Source organism: Budorcas taxicolor, chromosome 7, assembly GCF_023091745.1.
Source record: "Budorcas taxicolor isolate Tak-1 chromosome 7, Takin1.1, whole genome shotgun sequence".
In the NCBI taxonomy this organism is placed as follows: domain Eukaryota; kingdom Metazoa; phylum Chordata; class Mammalia; order Artiodactyla; family Bovidae; genus Budorcas; species Budorcas taxicolor.
The window spans coordinates 3,487,036-3,507,238 of NC_068916.1; the positions used below are offsets into that span (position 1 = coordinate 3,487,036).

The following is a 20,203-nucleotide window of genomic DNA, read 5'->3' on the forward strand; positions in this document are numbered from 1 at the left end:
GACTGTGCTCGACTAGTTTCCCTCCTTTGGAGGTAAAATTTTTCTACTCAGTTTACAAGTTTGGTCCCTTAGAGCATTTCCTTAATACCTTTGAAAGGCAAAAAAGTTGGAGCAGAAAGCAAGCCCCATGCCTAAAATCACACAATTTGCTGCTGTGCAGTCGCTAAGTCATCTCTGACTGCCACTCCATGGGCTGCAGCACACCACGCGCCCCTGTCCTTCACTAACTCCTGGAGTTTGCTCAAACTCCTGTCCATTGAGTCAGCGATGCCATCCGACCATCTCATTTCTCTGTCTCTCCCTTCTCCTCCTGCCCTCAATCTCTGCCAGCATCAGGGTCCTTCTCAGTAAGTCGGCTCTTTGCATCAGGTGGCCAAAGCACTGAAGCTTCAGCACCAGTCTGTCCAGTGACTACTGAAGACCGATTTCCTTTAGGACTGACTGGCTTGATCTCCTCGCTGTGCAGGGGCCTCTCAGGAGTCTTCGCCAGGACCACAATTATCACTGCTTTGGCGCTTATAATTCTCACGGTCCAACTCTCACATCCACAAGACTGCTGAAAAACTCATACCTTTGACTATACCGACTTCCATTGGCAAAGTGATGTCTCTGCTTTTTAATATTCCGTCTAGTTTGTCATAGCTTTCCTTCCATGGAACAAGTGGTGGTGTTTTTTTTTAATTGCATGGCTGCAGTCAGTGTCCGCAATGATTTTGGAATCCAAGAAAAGAAAATCTGTCACTGTTTCCACTTTTTCCCCATTTATTTACCATGCAGTGATGGGACCAGCTGCCATGATATTAGTTTTTTGAATGCTGAGTTTTAAGCCAGCTTTTTCACTCTCCTCTTTCTCTTCATCAAGAGGCTCTTTCATTCCTCTTTACTTTCTGCATTATATTGATATCATCTGCATATCTGAGGTTGCTGATATTTCTCCTGGAAATCTTGATTCCAGCTTGTAATTCATTCAGCCCAGATTTTGCATGATATACTCTGCACAGAAGTTAAATAAGCAGGGTGACAATATACATACTTGATGAACTCCTTTCTCAATTTTGAACCAGCCTGCTGTTCTTTGTCCAGTTCTACTTGCTGCTTCTTGATCCGCATACAGGTTTCTCAGGAGACAGGTAACGTGGTCTGGTATTCCCATCTCTTTAAGAATTTCCCACAGTTTGTTTTGACCCACATAGTTAAATGCTTTAGCAAAGTCAGTGAAGCAGAAGTAGATGTTTTTCTGGAATTCCTTTGCTTTTTCTATGTTCCAACAGATGTTGGCAATTTCATCTCTGGTTCCTCTGCCTTTTCTAAATCCAGCTTGTACATCTGGAATTTCTCAGTTCATGTACTGCTGAAACCTAGCTTGAAGGATTTTGAGCCTTACCTTGCTGGCATGTGAAATGAGCACAATTGTATGGTAGCTTGAACATTCTTTGGCATTGCCCTTCTTTGGGACTGGAATGAAAACTGACCTTTTCCAGTCCTGTGGCCACTGCTTGAGTTTTCCAAATTTGCTGTTCATGTTGAGTGTAGCACTTTAACCATCCCAAAGAAAAGTGCAAGACGGCAAAATGGTTGTCTGAGAAGGCCTGTTAGGAACTGAAATAGCTCAGCTGGAATTCCATCACCTCTGCTACCTCTGCTTGTACAGTAATGCTGCCTAAGGCCTGCTTAACTTTACACTCCCGGACGTCCAGCGGTACTTGAGCGACCACACCATCATGGTTATCCAGCTCCTTAAGACCTTTTTTTGCACAGTTCTTCTGTGTATTCTTGCCACCTTAATCTCTTCTGCTTCTGTTAGGTCTCTGCCACTTCTGTCCTTTGCCGTGCCCACCCTTGCATGGTACGTTCCTTCGGCATCTCCCACTTTCCTGACGTGATCGCTAGTCTTTCTCATTCTATTGTTTTCCTCTGTTTCTCTGCACTGCTCACACAAGGCTTCTTGTCTCGCCTTTCTGTCCTCTGGAACTCTACATTCAGTTGTGTGTAACTTCTTTCCCCTCTCCCCCTTTCTCAGCTACTTGTAAGGCCTTCTCAGACAACCACTCTGCCTTCCTGCACTGTTCTTTGGGATGGCTTCAGTCACCGCCTCCTGTACAGTGCTGCTTACCTCTGCCCATACTTCTTCAGGCCCTCTATCAGATCTAATCTCTTGAATCTACTTGTCACTTCCACTAAATAATCATAAGGGATTTCATTTAGGTCATACCTGAATGGCCCACTGGTTTTCCCTACTTTCTTCAATTTAAGTCTGAATCTGGCAGTAAGAAGTTCATGATCTGAGCTACAGTCAGCTTCAAGTCTTGTTTTTGCTGACTGTATAGAGCTTCTCCATCTCTGGCTGCAAATAATATAATCAGTCTGATTTCAGTACTGACCACTGGGTGATGTCCATGAATAGAGCTGTCTCTTGTGTTGTTGGAAGGTGTTTCCTATGACCAGTGCGTTCTCTTGGCAAAATTCTGTGAGCCTTTGCCCTGCTTCATTTTGCACTCCAAGGCCAAACTTGCCTGTTACTTCAGGTAACTCTTGACTTCCTACTTTTGCATTCTAATCTCCTATGATGAAAAGGATGTCTTTTGGGGGTGTTCTGTAAGGTCTATAGATAGCATATTCAAAAGCAGAGACATTACTTTGCCAACAAAGGTCCGTCTAGTAAAGGCTACGGTTTTTCCAGTGGTCATGTATGGATGTGAGAGTTGGACTGTGAAGAAAGCTGAGTGCCAAAGAATTGATGCTTTGTGAACTGTGGTGTTGGAGGAGACTCTTGAGAGTCCCTTGGACTGCAAGAAGATCCAACCAGTCCATTCTAAAGGAGATCAGTCCTGGGTGTTCTTTGAAAGGAATGATGCTAAAGCTGAAACTCTGAGGGATTGGGGGCAGAAGGAGAAGGGGATGACAGAGGATGAGATGGCTGGATGGCATCACTGACTCGATGACGTGAGTTTGAGTGAACTCCAGGAGTTGGTGATGGACAGGGAGGCCTGGAGTGCTGCAATTCATGGGGTCACAAAGAGTCGGACACAACTGAGCGACTGAACTGAACTGAACTGATAAGGTCTATAGGTCTTATAGCTCTATAAGGTCTAATAGGTCTCCACAGAACCCTTTCAACTTCAGCTTCTTTGGCATTAGTGGTTGGGGCATGGATAACTGTGATGTTGAATGGTTTGCCTTGCAAACAAACCAAGATTATTTTGTTGTTTTTGAGATTGCACCCAACTACTGCATTTTGGACTCTTTTGTTGACTCCATTTCTTCTAAGGGATTCCTGCCCACAGTAGTAGATATACTGGCCCCCTGAGTTAAATTTGTCTGTTCTCGTCCATTTTAGTTCACTGATTCCTAAAATGCTGATGTTCACTCTTGCCATCTCCTGCTTGACCATGTCCAATTTTACCTCGATTCATGGACCTAATATTCTAGGTTCCTATGCAACACTGTTCTTTACAGCATTAGCTGTTAAGTGCCATGCCTAAAATCACAAGATTACTTTAGGCCAAAATTTTCACTGCATGCAGGTTTTTTGACTCCTGGCCCATAAACAGCTTTATCTCGCCTGTATGCATTGTGCTCATTAGCAGCATCAACCTTTATTTTTGTTTAGATTAACAGACTTTATTCATATATGGTAATAAAGATACTATATAGGACTAGAGATACATACATATGAGGTTCTTCCTTGTACTGTATTTAGGCGGAAAATCGTAGCATCTATCATATCTTTCTTTGTTAGTGTTTATAACACTTTAAAATGACTCTGGTCTTTCTAGCACCATTGACAAGCCTTATTCTTTCTCTCAGCTGCACCAGGTCTTTGTTGTGGCGTGAAGGCTCTTAGCTGGAGCTGCGGGATCCAGGCCACCTGCCTGTCCGGTGGTTAGGACTCCACACGCCCAATGCAGGAGGCTCAGGTTCATCCCTGGCCTAAGAGCTAAGACCCCACATCGCATATGGTGTGGTCAATAAATAAATACATAAAACCCTATAACTGCTAAAAATTTTCCAGGCATATGACTTGGAAAATTACAGTTTTTGTCTTGTAGATAACTTTTTAAATACTGTGGTCACAAATGAACCTATCTATGAAATGAAAATAGAATCAGGGACACAGTCAATAGACTGGTGGTTCCCAAGGCAGTGAGGAATGGGAGAGGGCTGGACTGGGAGTTTGGGATTAGCAGATGCAAACTGGTAACACACAGCATGCATAAACAGGGTCCTGCTGTATAGCACAGGTAGCTGCATTCTATATCCTATGATAAACCATAATGGAAAAGAATATGAAAAAGTGTGTGTATGTAAAACTGAGTCACCTTGCTATACAGCAGCAAGTAACACAAGACTGCAATTCAACCATACTTAAAAAAAATAGGTGGTCAAAAACCCTTATCATAGAAGTTTCCATCTTGAGCTCTTTTATGTGCACAGCACAGTGTTAACTGTGTGCACACTGCTATGCAACACATCTCTAGTGCGCTTCATCTTGCAAAACGGAAACTGTACATCCATTAAATACTTCTCCCCTTCCCTCCAGCCCCTGGCAACTACCATTTTATGCTTTCTAAGAGTTCAACTATTTTAGATATCTCAGATAAATGGAATCAGGCAGTGTTTGTCTTCCAGAAATTGGTTTATTTCATTTAGCACAATGTCCCTAAGATTCATCCGTTTTGACATATGACAAGATTTCCCTTTTTTTTTAAGGCTGAATAATAGTCCACTGTATGTATACATCACATTCTCTTCATCCATTCATCTGCTGATGGAAGCTTAAGATTGCTTCCACCTCTCGGCTATTGTGAACAAGGCCACAAGGAACGTGGCAGTGTAAATCAGGGTCTACTGTCACCAGTTAAGTCCACCTCTGAAATGACTCCAGCCTAAAAACATACAGCTTCTGACTTCTAATTCACAGCTCCTTCCACAATACCATTATCATTTATTCAGCAAATGCCTGCTGCCTGCCAAATATGTAGCAGGTATGTGCTACGTTATTGGTCTTGCTCTCAGGTTGCTCACAGTCTAACGGAGAGCAGCAAGCACGCTAATTAAAGTACAGTGAGGTTGCTCTGGCAGAGGTTAAGTGCCCATCCCGGCTAGAGGAAGGACTCAGAGAAGGCGTCCTAGAGGAGATGACACGCGAGCAGAGTTCTGAATGGGGAGCGAGTGTCAGGCATTATGGCACTAAGGAAGGGCATACATGTGAAGACATCTAGAGAAATCAGGCTATTTTAAAAGACCTGCATTCAAAGCATTTTAGGGATCTTGGAGTGCTGCATATGGGCTTCATTTCCATGGTGCCAATTGCTGTGAATACCTCAATGACAGGCTGCTCCACCAGGCCAGCAACACGGATGCTGCTCCAAAGTTCACCGAATACCACAGTGTCTTACACTGCTCTGCTAGGCACAATCGTTCTTCACTAACTTAAGGGCCTGGAGTACGTAACTTGCCAAAGTTTAGCCTGTGAGTTGGGACGCTCTGAATTAGACTGGGCAGAGTGGGCAGCCCGAGTGCCGATATTTTTCATCATAGAAACATCATTCTTCCATCCTCAACTCACCAATAACATACAGCGCTTCTAAGGAATGCTTAATGTGGGTAAGACACAGGCAGTGCACAGCAGCTGCTGGGACAGAACTCACGGCAAGGCTCCGCACTGCTCAACTCTCTCCCTCAGAGTTCAGAAGTGAGACGGCACTCATGGGATGCACAGCATTATGTGCATTTGAAAAACGAAGTCAAACCTTTCCTGACAGAAAGCTGATTAACTGGACAATGAGACTGATTTTGCCAACTGGGTTACCTGGTAGACACTGTGCAAACTAAACAAGCTGCAGTCACAGTTCTAAGGTTTTGATGAAAACATACCTGAAGTGGATAAAAGTATTTATCAAAAACTACTGGCAAAGGTGCATTGAAGTGAATAATGTTTTTATTTTCCCAATCAATTTTGAGTATATTAGGTTATACAAGGTCCTTCTAAATGAAAGAATAACAGGTATAATAGGCAATCAATTGATAAGATTTGGTAAGGCCTCTGTTACATTTCTTAGTGAGAAACTGAATGACATGATGAGATTATCCTTTTACAAGTCAGATGGTCTCTAATTTTCTGCTTTCGTTAAAATTGACAGTGTATACCTAACCAAGCTGTCGTCTAATTAACAAATTAATTTTGGATGATACATATCACTATGTGATTTCAGGCATACAACTCAAATTTCAAAAACTTGAACATTACTAAAATTAAATTTCTTCTTTTCTTTTATGCTTAGGCAAACAAGGATTTCTGGAACTTAAATTTGTAAAGACAAAAAAATAGGAATAGAATTAAAAACTGTCATTTTGTCAATAAGTAATATTCAGCCACAGTTATGTGAACAAATTTAGGTGGAAAAGCCTCCTCCATCTCACTGAGAGGCAAGTCTAATAAACCTGTACTTTTTTTTTCCTTCAGGGGAAAACATCAGCACGACTTACTACCACAAATTATGCAGGCGAACTTTCCACGTCTGGGGAATCGCAGGACTCAGCACATGTGGAGTGTGAAGGACTGACCTGGGAAAACCACCTTGGTGATCGCCATTAGAGCCCCTGCCAGGTAAGTATAATAAACCTGTACTTTTTTGCATGTTATTTATAAAAATTTATAATGCATGTTGTTTGTTGTATGCTAATTTACTATAATAACTTATTAACATATCAAATATATACAACACATAGAATCTTATGAATGCTACATATATCCTTTTGTATCAATTAACTTTTTTTTTGGCCACACCATAGGGTTTGTGGGATTTTTTCCTCTACCAGGGATTGAACCTGGGTCCTCTGAAGTGAAACAGCAGAGTCCCAATCACTAGACCACCAGGGAATTCCCTATAAATTGACTTTAATAAGAGCAGAAAGGGAATTCACTGCACAGTTTTAATAACCTATAAGGAAGAAAGAATCTGAGAAGAAACAGATGTCTGTGTGTGCATGGCTGAATCACTCTGCCGTGTGTCTGAAACCAGCACAGCACTGGAAACCAACGACACTTCAATAAAGGAAAAGAAAAGGAAAAAGAAGCGCAAGTGTCAAGAGAAAAAATGTCTGGGACTTCCTCGGTGGTCCAGTGGTTAAGAATCCACCTGCCAATGCAGGGGACACAGGTTTGATCCCTTGTCCGGGAAGATCCCACACGTCTCAGAGCACCTGGGCCCACGCACCATGACCACTGAGCCTGCTCACCCTGGCCTGTGCTCCACGGCAAAGCCACCGCAGCGGGGGAGCCTGCACACCACAACTAGAGAAAGCCCACGTGCGGCAAAAGAGACCCAGGGCGGCCAAGAAAAATCAATTAATGGAAAAATAAAATTTCTGTTATAGAAAAGCATTCTTTAAGTGGCTGACAAAAGCACACCACTGAAGGTTTCAGATTCCACTAGACATTTTTAAAAACTGATGTAATCATTTTATTTTAAAATGTTAACATTTATGATTCTCTGGAAGTTATATCCTCTGCCACTATAAATAGTATTTTTGCCCTTTTCTCTTTTTAAAACAGCTGATTCACATTAAACATACGTAGTGCTTCATGTGTTACATAAATGTTCTTAGTTCATATATTTCATTTAAACTGAGTTATGCTAATTTAGTATACTATTGGTCAACACAACAAATGCATTATAATTCTGATAAGCTTAAAATGTCAACAAAAATCTGTCAGGGAGGTTCGCAATGTTTCAAAATTATTTAGTCCAAACACCTAGTATCAACCATAAAGCTTTTGGTGATACGACTCCTAGCTTTCCAATTTTATTTTCCAGTCTCTGGCACTTAAAGTCTTAAATTCAAAGAATTAGTCAGTCACAGTTTTGTGCTTTTGCTTAGTTTTCCAAAAGGATCAAAATCCTATTAGATGTTCCCTGCTCTTATGAGCGCAAGCCCACCTGCATATTAGGCTATTAAATGTTTGGAAACCTCCTAAATAAAGGAAACTGTTTAAATTTGTTTATTCCAGTATCACCCAAATCTGTGCAACTCTAGAACTCTTTTAATAGGCCATGAAATTAGTGCTTCATGTAACACCCTTTGGGAAAACATCTGGCAAAATATTAAGACCCACTTTAAAAGTCTGTAACACTTTGCAAACTTCACCCAACGGGCATCCCTTTCCTAGTATTCCCATAGGTTTTACAGCCTTCAACAGGGCTTTGTGATGACTACATGACATAGGTCTGGCACCACAATTCCTGGTTCCCAGCAGGAGTTCAATGTTGGGTGAACAAATGACCAACTTAAAGATGGACATGGGGACCACCCTGATGATACAGTGGTCAAGACTCTGTGCTCCCAATGCATGGGTCCCATCGCTGGTTGCAGAACTAAGATCTCAGATGCTGCAGGACACAGCCAAAACAAAAAGATGGAAACGAAGAGAAGGGGTGGATGATTCCCAAGCTCCTGCTTTGGTTGACTGGACAAGGGAAAATACTCTGAAGAAATAGAAGATTGGCAAGGAAAGCGGAGAGTCCCTTTTGGATAACGAGGGAATCAAAGTGGAAATGCGCAGTCCACAGCTGCACTTGACCCTGGGTAGAGAGGTGAAGAATCTATTATAGGTGACAGATGCATGCAAGAAGCAATGGCATTAACCCTGGAAAAGAAAACTGAGTGGAAAAAACTAGGGAATATGAATATTTTAAAAGTGTCCAAAGAACATTTCTCAAGCCAAAAAACTTGGAATTCCCTTCAACTCCTTTCATTTAGTCCATCACCACCCTCTGTCACCTCTGCCTTCAGAGGCTATCCAGAATTCACCTCTTCTCCATCTGCACTACCACAAACAGTTCCAGCCTAGACCACTGCAAAAGCCCGAATTGCATCCATTCATGCCCAGACCAATCCCAGACACCCTCCATCCAGCATCAGAACGGCCTTTAAGAAATGTTAGATCATGCGATGTTTTCCCTTCAAATTCCGCACTTGATCTGACCCTCGCTTGCCCAGCTCTCATACCAGCTGCCTGCCTGCTACGCTCTGCCCATACTGTCCCTCCTTTCTGTCCTTTACGCAAGCTCAGTAGGTTCCTGCCTCAGAAACTTTCTGGTGGTAGTTCTAACTGGAATGTTCTCTTCTGAAACTTTCAGCTGACTCATAACCTCCTGTCATTCAGCGCAAATTAAGACAGAGCTGCTACTATCATATCTAAAACTGCTACTATAAATCACTCAGTATCACATCACTTTACATTTTTTCTTAGCATTTATTATAACTTAAAATTAGTTTTAAAAATTATTGATCTCTCTCCATGAGAGCAGAGTTTCAATCTGTCTTGTTCACTGCTGTATCCCTAGCAACCAAAAAATGTTCTGACCTACAGTGGGCACTCAAATATTTTTTGTATGAATTAATACAGGAAAGCAGGAGGAAAAGTCAGAAAGCTGGAAAGAAAATCAGGAGAGAGTAGAAGCTAACAGAAGAGTCTTAGGAAGGAGGAAGTCAAAAAGAATGATGACTAAGAAGCCACTGAATTTGGCAAGTCCATCTTTGGTGTCCTTTAAGGGGGCAGCTTCAGAAAAGTAGAAGAGGCAGAAGACAGATTACAATGGCGAAATGAGCAAATGGGAAGTGCGGCGGAAAGGGCAAAGGGAAGGAAGGAGCTAGGACACTATTTTGAGGGTGAGAAAAGACAAAAGAAAGGAGAATATCTGTTCATGTTTCAAGCTAAAGGCAAGGACCCAGTGGAAAGAGGAATACTGACAAAAAAGGAAAGAAGATGCTAGGACAAGGTCATGAACGTTATAGGAAGAAATGCAATCCTAAAGCCACATTACTCATCTTTTCTCTAAAATTATCCCACAATGTCTGTTTCATGTTCAGAAATACCTACTCTCTGAAAATAATTTATTATTTATATAATTCTTACACAGGCTCAGTCTACAAAATAATTATTAAAATTGTGCACATCTTTAACTCTTAGAAGGTACACACTGACGTGTTTGGGGTAGAGAGGTGTGCAGTGTCCTCACAGATGGTTCAGAGAACAGAACTTTCAGAGAGGGAGAAAGGGTAGAGAGGAGAGAAAGAGTACGTGAGACATGATAAAGCAAATAGGGAACGATGACGACAATGGGCAGAATCTAAGTAAAGGTAAGCAGACGTTCTTTGCACTATTTGTGTAGTTATGTATAGATAAAAGTTAAAAGAGAGCGACAAAGACAAGTAATATTTCCTAAACAATCAACAATGTATTAGTAATCCTTTCCTAACAAACAATATAATTTTCTACACTAAGCAGGAAAGGCAACTTCCATGAATGGCTGACATGGAACTGTCAAATTTCTTGGTAAACTGTTATAACAACTTAAGAAGTAAGCAGCAAAAGAATGACAACGCTGTCTAAGGGGTTCAGGCATAAACCTTTATCACATTTCACCAAAGAAAAATGTTCAAGCTATTGTAGAAGGCTATTTTCATGACAAAATTAACGTCTGTATAAAGTGAGTGGTAATTCTCTATTATTTGGCATCCCTAATAAAAAGAAGTCAATCCTGTCACTAGAAAATTACTATTTGGTTTTCAATGAGCACACGCAGTATAAAGAAAACCTAATAAGGTCATTCCTTGACAACTAGAGTAGAAAAAGTCTGAAGCACAGTTTCTGATTCATCTGTAACAGTATCTACCGTAAATAGATACTGGTCAAGATTTTGCTGTAATGGAATATCCTAAGAAGGGGGAAACAATAAGCAGAGTGGACTCTACTAGTAAATTTGATTTGATCCATTTTCACTTGTACAAATGGTTTGCTGATGGTAACTTTGCTAGGAAACGGATGCCTAAGAGAACTACAGGACTTTTGGAAAAAATAAGAATAATATTCCTTATGTAAGGAGTATTGGGCTTTCCTGGTGGCTCAGCTGGTAAAGAATTCACCTGCAATGTGGGAGACCTGGGTTCGATCCCTGGGTTGGGAAGATCTCTTGGAGAAGGGAAAGGCTACCCACTCCAGTATTCTGGCCTGGAGAACGCCATGGACTGTATAGTCCATGGGGTCGCAAAGAGCCGGAAACAACTTTCACTAAGGAATATTAATTAGATCAAATACATATACAGAATTGTCAAAAATAATAATCACTTTCTCCCCTCCATCTCTCTGGGCAAAGCTGTGCTTTCTCTCAAGGCCAAGAGGCAAGAACTCTCCCCCTCTCTGAACGGAAGGAGCCACTAAAATGCGTTCTACTAAACACTCATCTTCCATTCCTAAAACTTCACTCCGGAGCCAAAGCGCTCACCTAGAATCATGTGGAGACTGGAGTTAACAGGGTCCCTCTTCCTAGCAGGGAGGCAGTAGAGCAATTCTATTCTAAAGTTTAACTCACGAAACCCATGGGTCAAGGTTTAATGTGATAAGACACCAACGTGACACGACACACCTGATCACCCAAAGGAGCGACCAACAGGCCAGGCTCAAGTTCTAACACACTCAGAACTCACTTCTCTTCAAACAGCACGTCCAGCTTCTCTCTAGTAGTTTAGGGTTAAAAATATCACAGAGGATCTAAATTCTTAACTCTCCTTAAACAAACTGAATCACTAACAATATATATTCTAGCGGGTGTTCAAGGCAACTATGTGTGTGTAAAACTGAGATTTTTTTTTTATGGGCTTTCACTATTTACTTAAATGGAATGACCACCCCAAACCTGAAGTCTTTCCTTTGAGCTGCACCCCTCCCTGTCTCCTAGGGCTTACAGTCTAGTTTTCAAGACACTTCTAAGGTAGCATGCAAGGATGTGCTTAAAATATTCAAAACAGCACAGGCAATGCATTTCTTTAATGTTCTGACAAAGGAGATTCTAATTGCTGTGGAGCAGGATAAAAACTGGTTTTAAAGAGGAAGATGAACTGGATCTGAAGGATGTCAGGATTCTGAGAGGTGACGGAGTGGGTCTTACAGGCAGCCTTTCCATTTATGAAGTATTTTCACCTGGACACTCATTTCTTTTGACTCTTACAAGAATCCCAGAGGAAGTCAAACACATCTTCAATTTACAGAGAAGAAAAGTGAGGATGAGAAGTCCTGACTATAGAAGAATTGATTACAATAAGCAATGAGATGCCCAGCAGTCCAGACTGATGTGGGAGAGAATAAGAAAAATAATACAAACTGGGCATAGGGCCTGTGAGGGTCATAGCATTGAAAGGGGTAGAGACTAAATACCTGAATACTAATTAGGGAAGAGTACTGCCAACAGCCCGGTGAGACCTAATAAAGGCGTGAATTATAAAAATACACAGAAATTAAATTGATAGTATTTGTTCTAAACTTTAAATTACCGAGACAACAATAGCAACGAACCTTATAAGTAGTTTCAGGAAGGAAAACCTCTAACCAACAGACTTCCCTAGCACTACTGAGAGCCCAAGACGGTGTAATAATTTACCAACAAACTCTAATATCATCAGAGGTTTTAAACAGGCTTCTAATTAAAACTGGGACTGCCAACAATACTGCTGTAATCACAAATTCCAGAGTTGCCTAAACAAAGAATACTTTCGTACATCTCAATGAGCAGCACTATGCCTTTACGAAGATTTCCAAAGATTCTTGACTTTCCATTCACAACAGTTTCATTTGGTCAACTGAAGTCCGTCTTATTTCCATATTTAAGCCCTGACCCTGCAAAGAGCAAGGACTCAAAGAACAGCTGCAGAATAAATGAAGCTATTATCACAGGCAACTTTAATGCCAGTCGGTTCCAAAACAGAGTTCTCAGAATTTCGAAATCAAGTCTGGAAGAAGACTCTTCCACCGCCCGGTCACCGGCCTTCCCTGCCGGGGCCTTACGGTCGGTCCTCGGGATCCTGTTTGCCAAGGCGAGGCCACAGTGCCATTTCCCGCAGATGACAACCGCTGAGTCCCAGCCCATGTCAGCCTCCCCGGAGCGAGGCCCAAGGCGCTGCGGGCACTGAGGCAGTCTCAAAGGGCCCCGGGCGGCGTCAGGGGCAGCGTCTGGAGACCGGGCTGCTCCCCGGGTCCTACTCACCGCGACTGGGAGGCCGTGCTCAGGGCCGTCGGCAGCATCGAGGCGGGGGGCCGCGGCTGGCGCCGGGGCCGGAGCCGGGGCCGGGGCGGGCGGCTGCCGGTGCTTGCCGGCGCGCTTGGCCTTGGCCTGGATGCAGCGCTGGTGAAGGGCGAAGGTGTGCTGGCGCTCGAGCTCCAGGCGCTCGGGCGACACGGCCTCATAGCGGGCCTCGCAGGTGCTGTGGTGGCGCCGGCACAGCTCGATGCGCCGGCGGAGGCGCTCCATGACCGCGCTGTGCCGCGGCAGCGCGAACTCCGCCATGGGGCAGGTGGGCAGCACCATGGGCCGCGGGCTGCACAGGCCAGGCCCGAGGCGGGCCTCTCGGGCCGGCTGGCACTGCACGCCCCGCTCCGCGCCGGCTGCCCGGCTGCCTCACTGCCACGCCATGGTCCCGCGAGCTGCGGAACGGGCTCGCGCGCGGCGGGGGTCTTCCTCTGGCCCCGCTCGGCCCAACCCGGGCAGCCGCTCGCTGCCCACCTCAGGCCTCGGCCTGTCCCCGCCGGCCCGGCCCCATTGTTTTCCGCGCCGCCGCCGCCGCCATCTTAAAATTGTTTTCGGAGCTCTCGGAAGAGGGCGGGGCCCCGGCAGCCAACCCTGCCGTCACAGCTGATGAACAGACACTGCGGCCAATTAGAGAAGGAAGAGCGGGCCGCCCGAGGGGCGGGGCCGCGCACGCTAGAGGCGCGCGGGGCTGTTCCCTCGCGGAGTTTAAAAGGAGCTCTCAAGGCAGGCGGGGGGAGCAGCTGGGCGGGCTTCAGTCCTCAGCTCGCCGCTGAGTGACCGACAGAAGCTGGCTCTAAACGCCGCCTCACGCGAACAGGCCCTTCCGGGTCCGCCGCGGGAAGAGGGGCAGCAGGCGCGGCGTAAGCCGCCGGGCCCAGGTGCTGGTCTGGCACCACAGCGATTCACCATTTTCCTACCGCTTCTTAAATTCGGGTTTGATAAGCTCAACAGTAGCCACGTTTTTTCAGTGTCATCGGTTTTTCTTCGACCTCACTCCTCACATTCAGCCTCACAGCTGGTAAGAATCGTACTCGAGCTGAAGGTTTCCTCGCGCTATTCTGAATCGAGAGTATCAATCTGCCCTTATATGAAAGTATTTCAAAAGTGACACCTACTAAAAGAAAAAATGCCGACACGAGGAAAAGTATATGAAGTCTCCTGGGGGAAGGGGTGGGCACAGAACTGCCAAGGATGATGCTTTAGTAAAAAAAAAAAAAAAAAAAAAAGACGAGACAAAAAACGGGGAGCCTGGCCTGCAAGTTTTGCGTTTAAAATTTTACGTCTGTTAGGTAAAATTAAATCAGACGACAAAATCCTACTAAAGACAATTACACTCTAGTATTATACCTAGTAGGCAAAGGAAGTGGGAAACTAGGGGGAAAAAACAGGAGCAATCAAACTAGACAGTCTGTTGGGGCAAGAGAAACTAGGGTGCCAATACCTGTTGGCACCCTAACTGCTAGAGAGAAACAGGAGGTGCCAAAAGGCTACAAAATGAGACACCATCGACAGCTCAAACATTTGGTGCAGTAACTTCTTACTAGGCCAATGAAAATGTTTTAAAAGCAGAAAAAAATCGAGTCTTTATTCAAATAGTACTTGTTTTTATACAAATTCAGTAAAAAAAATACAAGTGACCCACCAAAAGCAAGTGTGTAGGGCTCATGAACACCCTAACGGTCCTGCTTTTACCATTCTTCAAACGTAAGTTTTACGCCAGAATTAAAGTTCCTAATGGGAAAGATAACTGTAACTAGAAGCACTACATTTTGTGTACTCTTCAGAAAGCAATTCAAAAGCCTATTTAAAACTACATAAAAAAAGTTTTGACCTAATGTTCTAAAATATCCCTAAATAGGAATATAAAAGATGGAGTCTGATTCCAAAATTCATTCATTTTTGAATAAAAATTTTGAAGTTAAATGGTTTCCATAATCTACAAGAATATTATCTACAAATAACCCCTCTTCCTCTGAGCTGCTAGTCATTCTATGCAACTGAAACTACTGAACCCCAATCCAACAGGAAAAAGATGCAAAGCCTACTTTGAATTATATTCACCTTCATGTGGTAAGATGAAGTAATAACTATTTCACTGTTCATAATAGTTTATGTGTATTAGCAAACTTTCATGTAGTAGCCAATTAATGGAAGATGAACCCACTCCTGAAACAGTAAAACAAATTGAAGGTTATTTGTGAAGTTCAGTCAAAAGCAGATGCTTAACACAGGGCTTTAATGTAACACCATTTAGTAATGCCAACAATCTGAGAAAAGTGGAGTGTGTTATGGATAAGAGAAATTGAGGAACACATCTGATGCAGTGGGCATTTTATATCAATGGGGCAGATAACCAGCATATAAAATAACATAAGTGCCTTTTAAAGAGATGAATACTGCTGCTGTTCTTTCATTAATGTCAGACTTCTAATTAGGAGGCTGCATCTTCAATGAAGTGGAATACAGAACCAAGAGAAGACTTTATTTAGCTTTGTTTTTTGGTGGGTTCCCCCCCACCAAGGACTAGAAGGGAGGGGAGACAAACGCTGCTAAATAATTACCCTGGATATGATAAATTACCCTGCAAATGAACAGTCTACTCGTATATACTTGTTATTCCACAGCTCAGCTGGAAGAAACTGTAAGGGAAGCATGACGTACAATGTCAATTTACGGGTGAAGGCAGACTTTTAGAAATGCAATGATCCCACACACTTACTTCAAGGAGAAACCTGCAGACATATTTTCGGGTCTTGCTAAGTAACTGTTTATTTGCACTCAATACATTTGGGAAAGTCTGCTACATAGCTAAGGTCACTGTGACCACAAAACAGATGAAAAAGGATAAAGCACTGAACAGCAAGAAGATGCATCCCACCCTCATAAGAATTTAAGTGAACAAGTAAAAAACTGAAGAGAAACAGATACAGCCTTCATCTTTTACGAATATACTTTCTCCCCAATATCTCCCCAATATAAACACTCTGGAGTGTTTATATATTCAGTGCAAGAAACAGTATCATCGGTACATTTGCAACACCTCTGAAGAAACAATAAAGCTAAAAAAAATAATCTAGTTCTGAATACATTTCAGTGTGGTGTAATAATGGTATTATTACACTATAGTGATAGGGGAGAGGCTCTGATAGCACCCATCTGCATTCCACATGAAAAAACAGACCTAAGTTCATTTATTAAAAATTCCACAAGCCACATAACTTAAAAAAAATTGAACAGGACTGCTTTATCATGTAATTTAAGACACAACTATTACATGAACTGCAAATAAAGATTTAAAAGGTTTAGCAGCTACAAAAATCAGAAAACTCATGCTAAAAGTCACTCCCCCCATAAATACTTTTAGCCTGTGTTCAATTACAGTCAATTCTGAATTGGCTCAACTCTGGATTAGACTTCTGAAGTCTTTAAACCGAGTAAAAGATGAAGGATAGTATTCTATCCTGTACTTTGACCCTGGAAAGGTGTGGGTCTGCTTAACAAAGAAGAAACATACATATAATCACAGTAAAGCTTAACACTATGCAGAGCTTATAATCATTTTTAGCAATGGACTGTAAGCTGCGCTGTGAAGACAAAATGCATAGCAGAGGAGAAAGCTCTTGGGAATTTGGGGAACTTGAGAAGGTAAGACAGTGTCAACACAGTGGAAGATGTGATGAAAACATCTGCACCTACTCTGGAGCTCACACATGGTGGTAGCTCCTTGAGAAGCCACCTGCTTGAGAAGACTGGAGCCCAGACACTCCTGGCGTGTGAAGGATGGATGCCTGAGTGCCATATATGCCACCTCTTCCACTATCTGCAGAGCTGTGTGGGAACTGAGCTGTTCCAAGGGCAAGAGAACACACATACTTTATGGTCTAACCAACAAGTGAAATGTTTTTTTCTTTTTGTATGTCTGTTTTTAATATAACTTAAACAATCTTTACTTAAATTTGTGCTTCCATCCAATCACTCTCAATTTCCTTAGGAGGAATTGAATAATGGAAGCAAGCAAAACAAGATTATAACCACAAATGACTGCATTTTAAACATGATTATCAATTAGGGGACAAAGACATTTAAATGTTTCATAATACCAAACTTAAAATCAGTTACAATTCAGCAACTTCAAATTCATCCCCCTAACATTTTTAAAGGTTGGTTTTATTTCTGCACGGACAGATTAATATATTAAATTAAGCCAAGATTTTTAAAGACTGGCAAAGTTCTATCACACTATTTTAAAAAAACAAACGTTTAAAAACAAAAAAAATTACAAGTTAGTTGCTTCATGTTACATTTCACAACAATTATGTTAAGCTTTTCTCTCTACAGAAACAGGGTCCTTTATGTCACAACTGCAATTATTTACTGCTAGCTGTTTAAAATTACACGGGCGAGTGTTCAGCTGGGACCTGCTGATGGTGGTGCATCTGAAGGTTTTTGAATTTCAACCCAAGGTGTGCCAGGTCCTCTCCTAGGACCCACACTTGCAGGGGAAGGGGAGGGAGAGAAAAATCACAGGTCAAGTTCTTAAGATTGTTTCACTCTCTTCTCGGCTTTCTGTTTCTTGGTGATCTGTTCAAAATTTCCTCCTCCTGTTGGTTGAAAAAACAAGAAATTCACTATCATTAGCATTTTTTTTTAAAGTAAAAATTCACCACATTTTCAAGATCAACTAGCTGAGTATAACTCATTTGAGGAAAAACAAACAAAAAAATGATTAGAAGAAAATGCACCAAAAACAATGATTAGCTCAGTGGTGGTAGAAATGTGCATGTATGCACTTTTCTGAACCTAATCCCATCAACATTTTCTTTAAAAAGGACCAAACACCAGGCTATCATATGTTATCCTGCTTAATTTTGAATAATCTACTGGTCTATGGACATAATAGTCCCACTTTGAGGCTGAGAAAGCCCAGATTCATGAGGACTAAAGGCTGTCCAAGCCCAGGCTGATTTCATAGAATATTCAAGACTGCAAGCCCAGGGACTTCCCTGGCAGTCCAGTGGTTAGGACCCCATGCTGCCAGTGCAGGGAGCACAGGCTGGAACCCTAGCTGAGGAAGTAAGATCCCACACGCTGCATGGCATGGCCTTAAGACTACAAACCCAGTGCTCTTTCCACGCTACGGCCACTTACTGTGTGAGGAATTCTGGGGAATATGAAAATAGACTGGCCCCCACCTGAAAGAATTCTGCATTCTAGTTGAGATAGAATATATCCATTGAAAATATAAACAGCATTGACTTTTATCAATGGAAGGGCAGAGTTGTGGTAGCTGGAAATGACAACTGGGTAGTTTCCAGAAAGGATCAGAATGAAAGAGAAGTGCTGAGAAAAGGGACCTTGGTGAGAATGACGTGGACTATTTTCCTTCCCTCATACCTCATATCCAATCCACCTGACTGGATCAGGTCCAATCTGTCCAATCCGATCAGAAATCCAGATCAGATACTCATGTCCTTCTCTATCACCCTGCTCAAAGCCACTGTATCTTGCCTGGATTATTACAGTAGTCTAACTAGGCTCCTTGAATCTCCCTGGTCTGCAGAAGACATCAAAGCCAGAGTAATCAGATCCCATCAGTCCTTTGCCCAGTAGACTATGATGCCTGCCTGTTTCACCAGCAGGAAAAGTCAGGTCCCATACAACAGCCTCAGAGGCCTCACCTCACCTGGAGCTCTCCCCGTGTTCTTTTTCTCCATCCTTGTAATCTACTGGCCATGCTGGCCTTCTAGACTGCCATTTCAGGTCCTTTTAGTGGCTGTTTCCTCTGCCAGGAATTCTCTTCCCATGGACATCTCCATGGCAAAGCCTTTTACCTCTTTCAAGTTTTTGCTACGCTGAGGCCTACCATCTTTAAAATTACGTACAACTCACTCTGCCCCAGTACTTCCAAAACCTTTTTCTGTCTTCTTTTTACTTTTCGTAGCTCATTGCTTTTTATCATACTGTTCATTTACTTCCTTAAGATGCCCATTGCTTACTGTTTCCTCCCACTAGAATTAAGCTCCTCAAAGGTAGAGTATTTTTGTCTTGCTCACTAACAATGACTCCAGAAATACTTACTGAATGAATGAACAAATGAATTCATCAGCAGGAGGGACAAAAATTTTAGAATGCAGTGATTTGTCCAAGAAATAGTTTTAAGGGCACAGTGAGGAGACAGACAATGATAGAGGACTGTAAACAACTTGAACCTACCATTACTGGAAAGCACTTTATTAGTCTTCCCTTGCCTTCTGCTTATTACAGAAAACCATTTTCAGCATGGAAAATAGTTTTGAGATTCAAATGTAATTTAAAAATTGAATTTTTTAATGCTAAGAATCCCACTTTTACAAAATTGGCTATAACAGAATTTTTACTGTCATAGCCATTGAAAATTATCTTATGAAAATACTCTATAAAATATACTCTCCCCCCACTTTCTATTACCTCTGCTTTAGGTTTCCTGTCTTCCTCCTCTTGACTGACAGTGTCACCATCTTCTTCAACATCACTTTTTTGCTTCTCTTCTAAGAAGTCAAAGTAAAACAACTGAGCAAAATCTTACACTTATTTTTTGGTAACTAGAAAATTAGCATTAGAACACACTTCTAGAGTCTAAAACAATCCTGACAGTAACCTGCTTATAAGGGTTTGAAGCAACATCTTAGGGTGCTGGCTCAGAGCAGATATTTTGGGGTCTACCTCTTACCAAGTTTCTCTTCACCTTCCTCCTCTTCATCCCCCTTTTCCTTCTCCTCTTCCTTTTCTTCTTCATCCTCCTTCACATCTGGCTGAGGAGCATCAGTCTTTTTGTATTCCACAGGACTGGCCTGTTTCTGAAATATTCCCCCAAAGCGCAACAGGTTTGTTCATGTTTTATGTATTATATTACCATGTAATTACTGAATGCCTATGAGCAAAGTTCTGTGCAGGTGGTATGCTGGAGCAGATACAAAGAAATGTGTAAGAAGGAATTCCTGCCTGAGAGCCTCCTCTCCAGTGCGCATGTGTGGTTCAAGGTAGAAGGAACAGGAGAAGCAACGGGGTCAGGCAGGAATGTGTAAGTCTAACTAGTCAAAGGTGACTGAGGTAACAAATATGCAGAATAGTGGCAG

General features: G+C 42.4%; 2 protein-coding genes across 2 annotated transcripts in view; both read right to left on the minus strand.

Moving 5' to 3' along the window:
• MAML1 (mastermind like transcriptional coactivator 1) overlaps positions 1 to 13,441 on the minus strand; it is a 60,526-nt gene extending 47,085 nt beyond the window's left edge. The window contains exon 1 of the mRNA XM_052642845.1: positions 13,047 to 13,441. Coding sequence (XP_052498805.1) covers positions 13,047 to 13,367 — 321 coding nt within the window. The 5' untranslated portion in view covers positions 13,368 to 13,441. The remainder of the gene's footprint in view (positions 1 to 13,046) is intronic.
• Positions 13,442 to 15,831: 2,390 nt separating this feature from the next.
• CANX (calnexin) overlaps positions 15,832 to 20,203 on the minus strand; it is a 31,387-nt gene continuing 27,015 nt past the window's right edge. Inside the window, exons 13-15 of the mRNA XM_052642948.1 lie at positions 19,798 to 19,924; positions 19,536 to 19,615; positions 15,832 to 17,689 (exon numbers count right to left, since the gene is read on the minus strand). Coding sequence (XP_052498908.1) covers positions 17,636 to 17,689; positions 19,536 to 19,615; positions 19,798 to 19,924 — 261 coding nt within the window. The 3' untranslated portion in view covers positions 15,832 to 17,635. The remainder of the gene's footprint in view (positions 17,690 to 19,535; positions 19,616 to 19,797; positions 19,925 to 20,203) is intronic.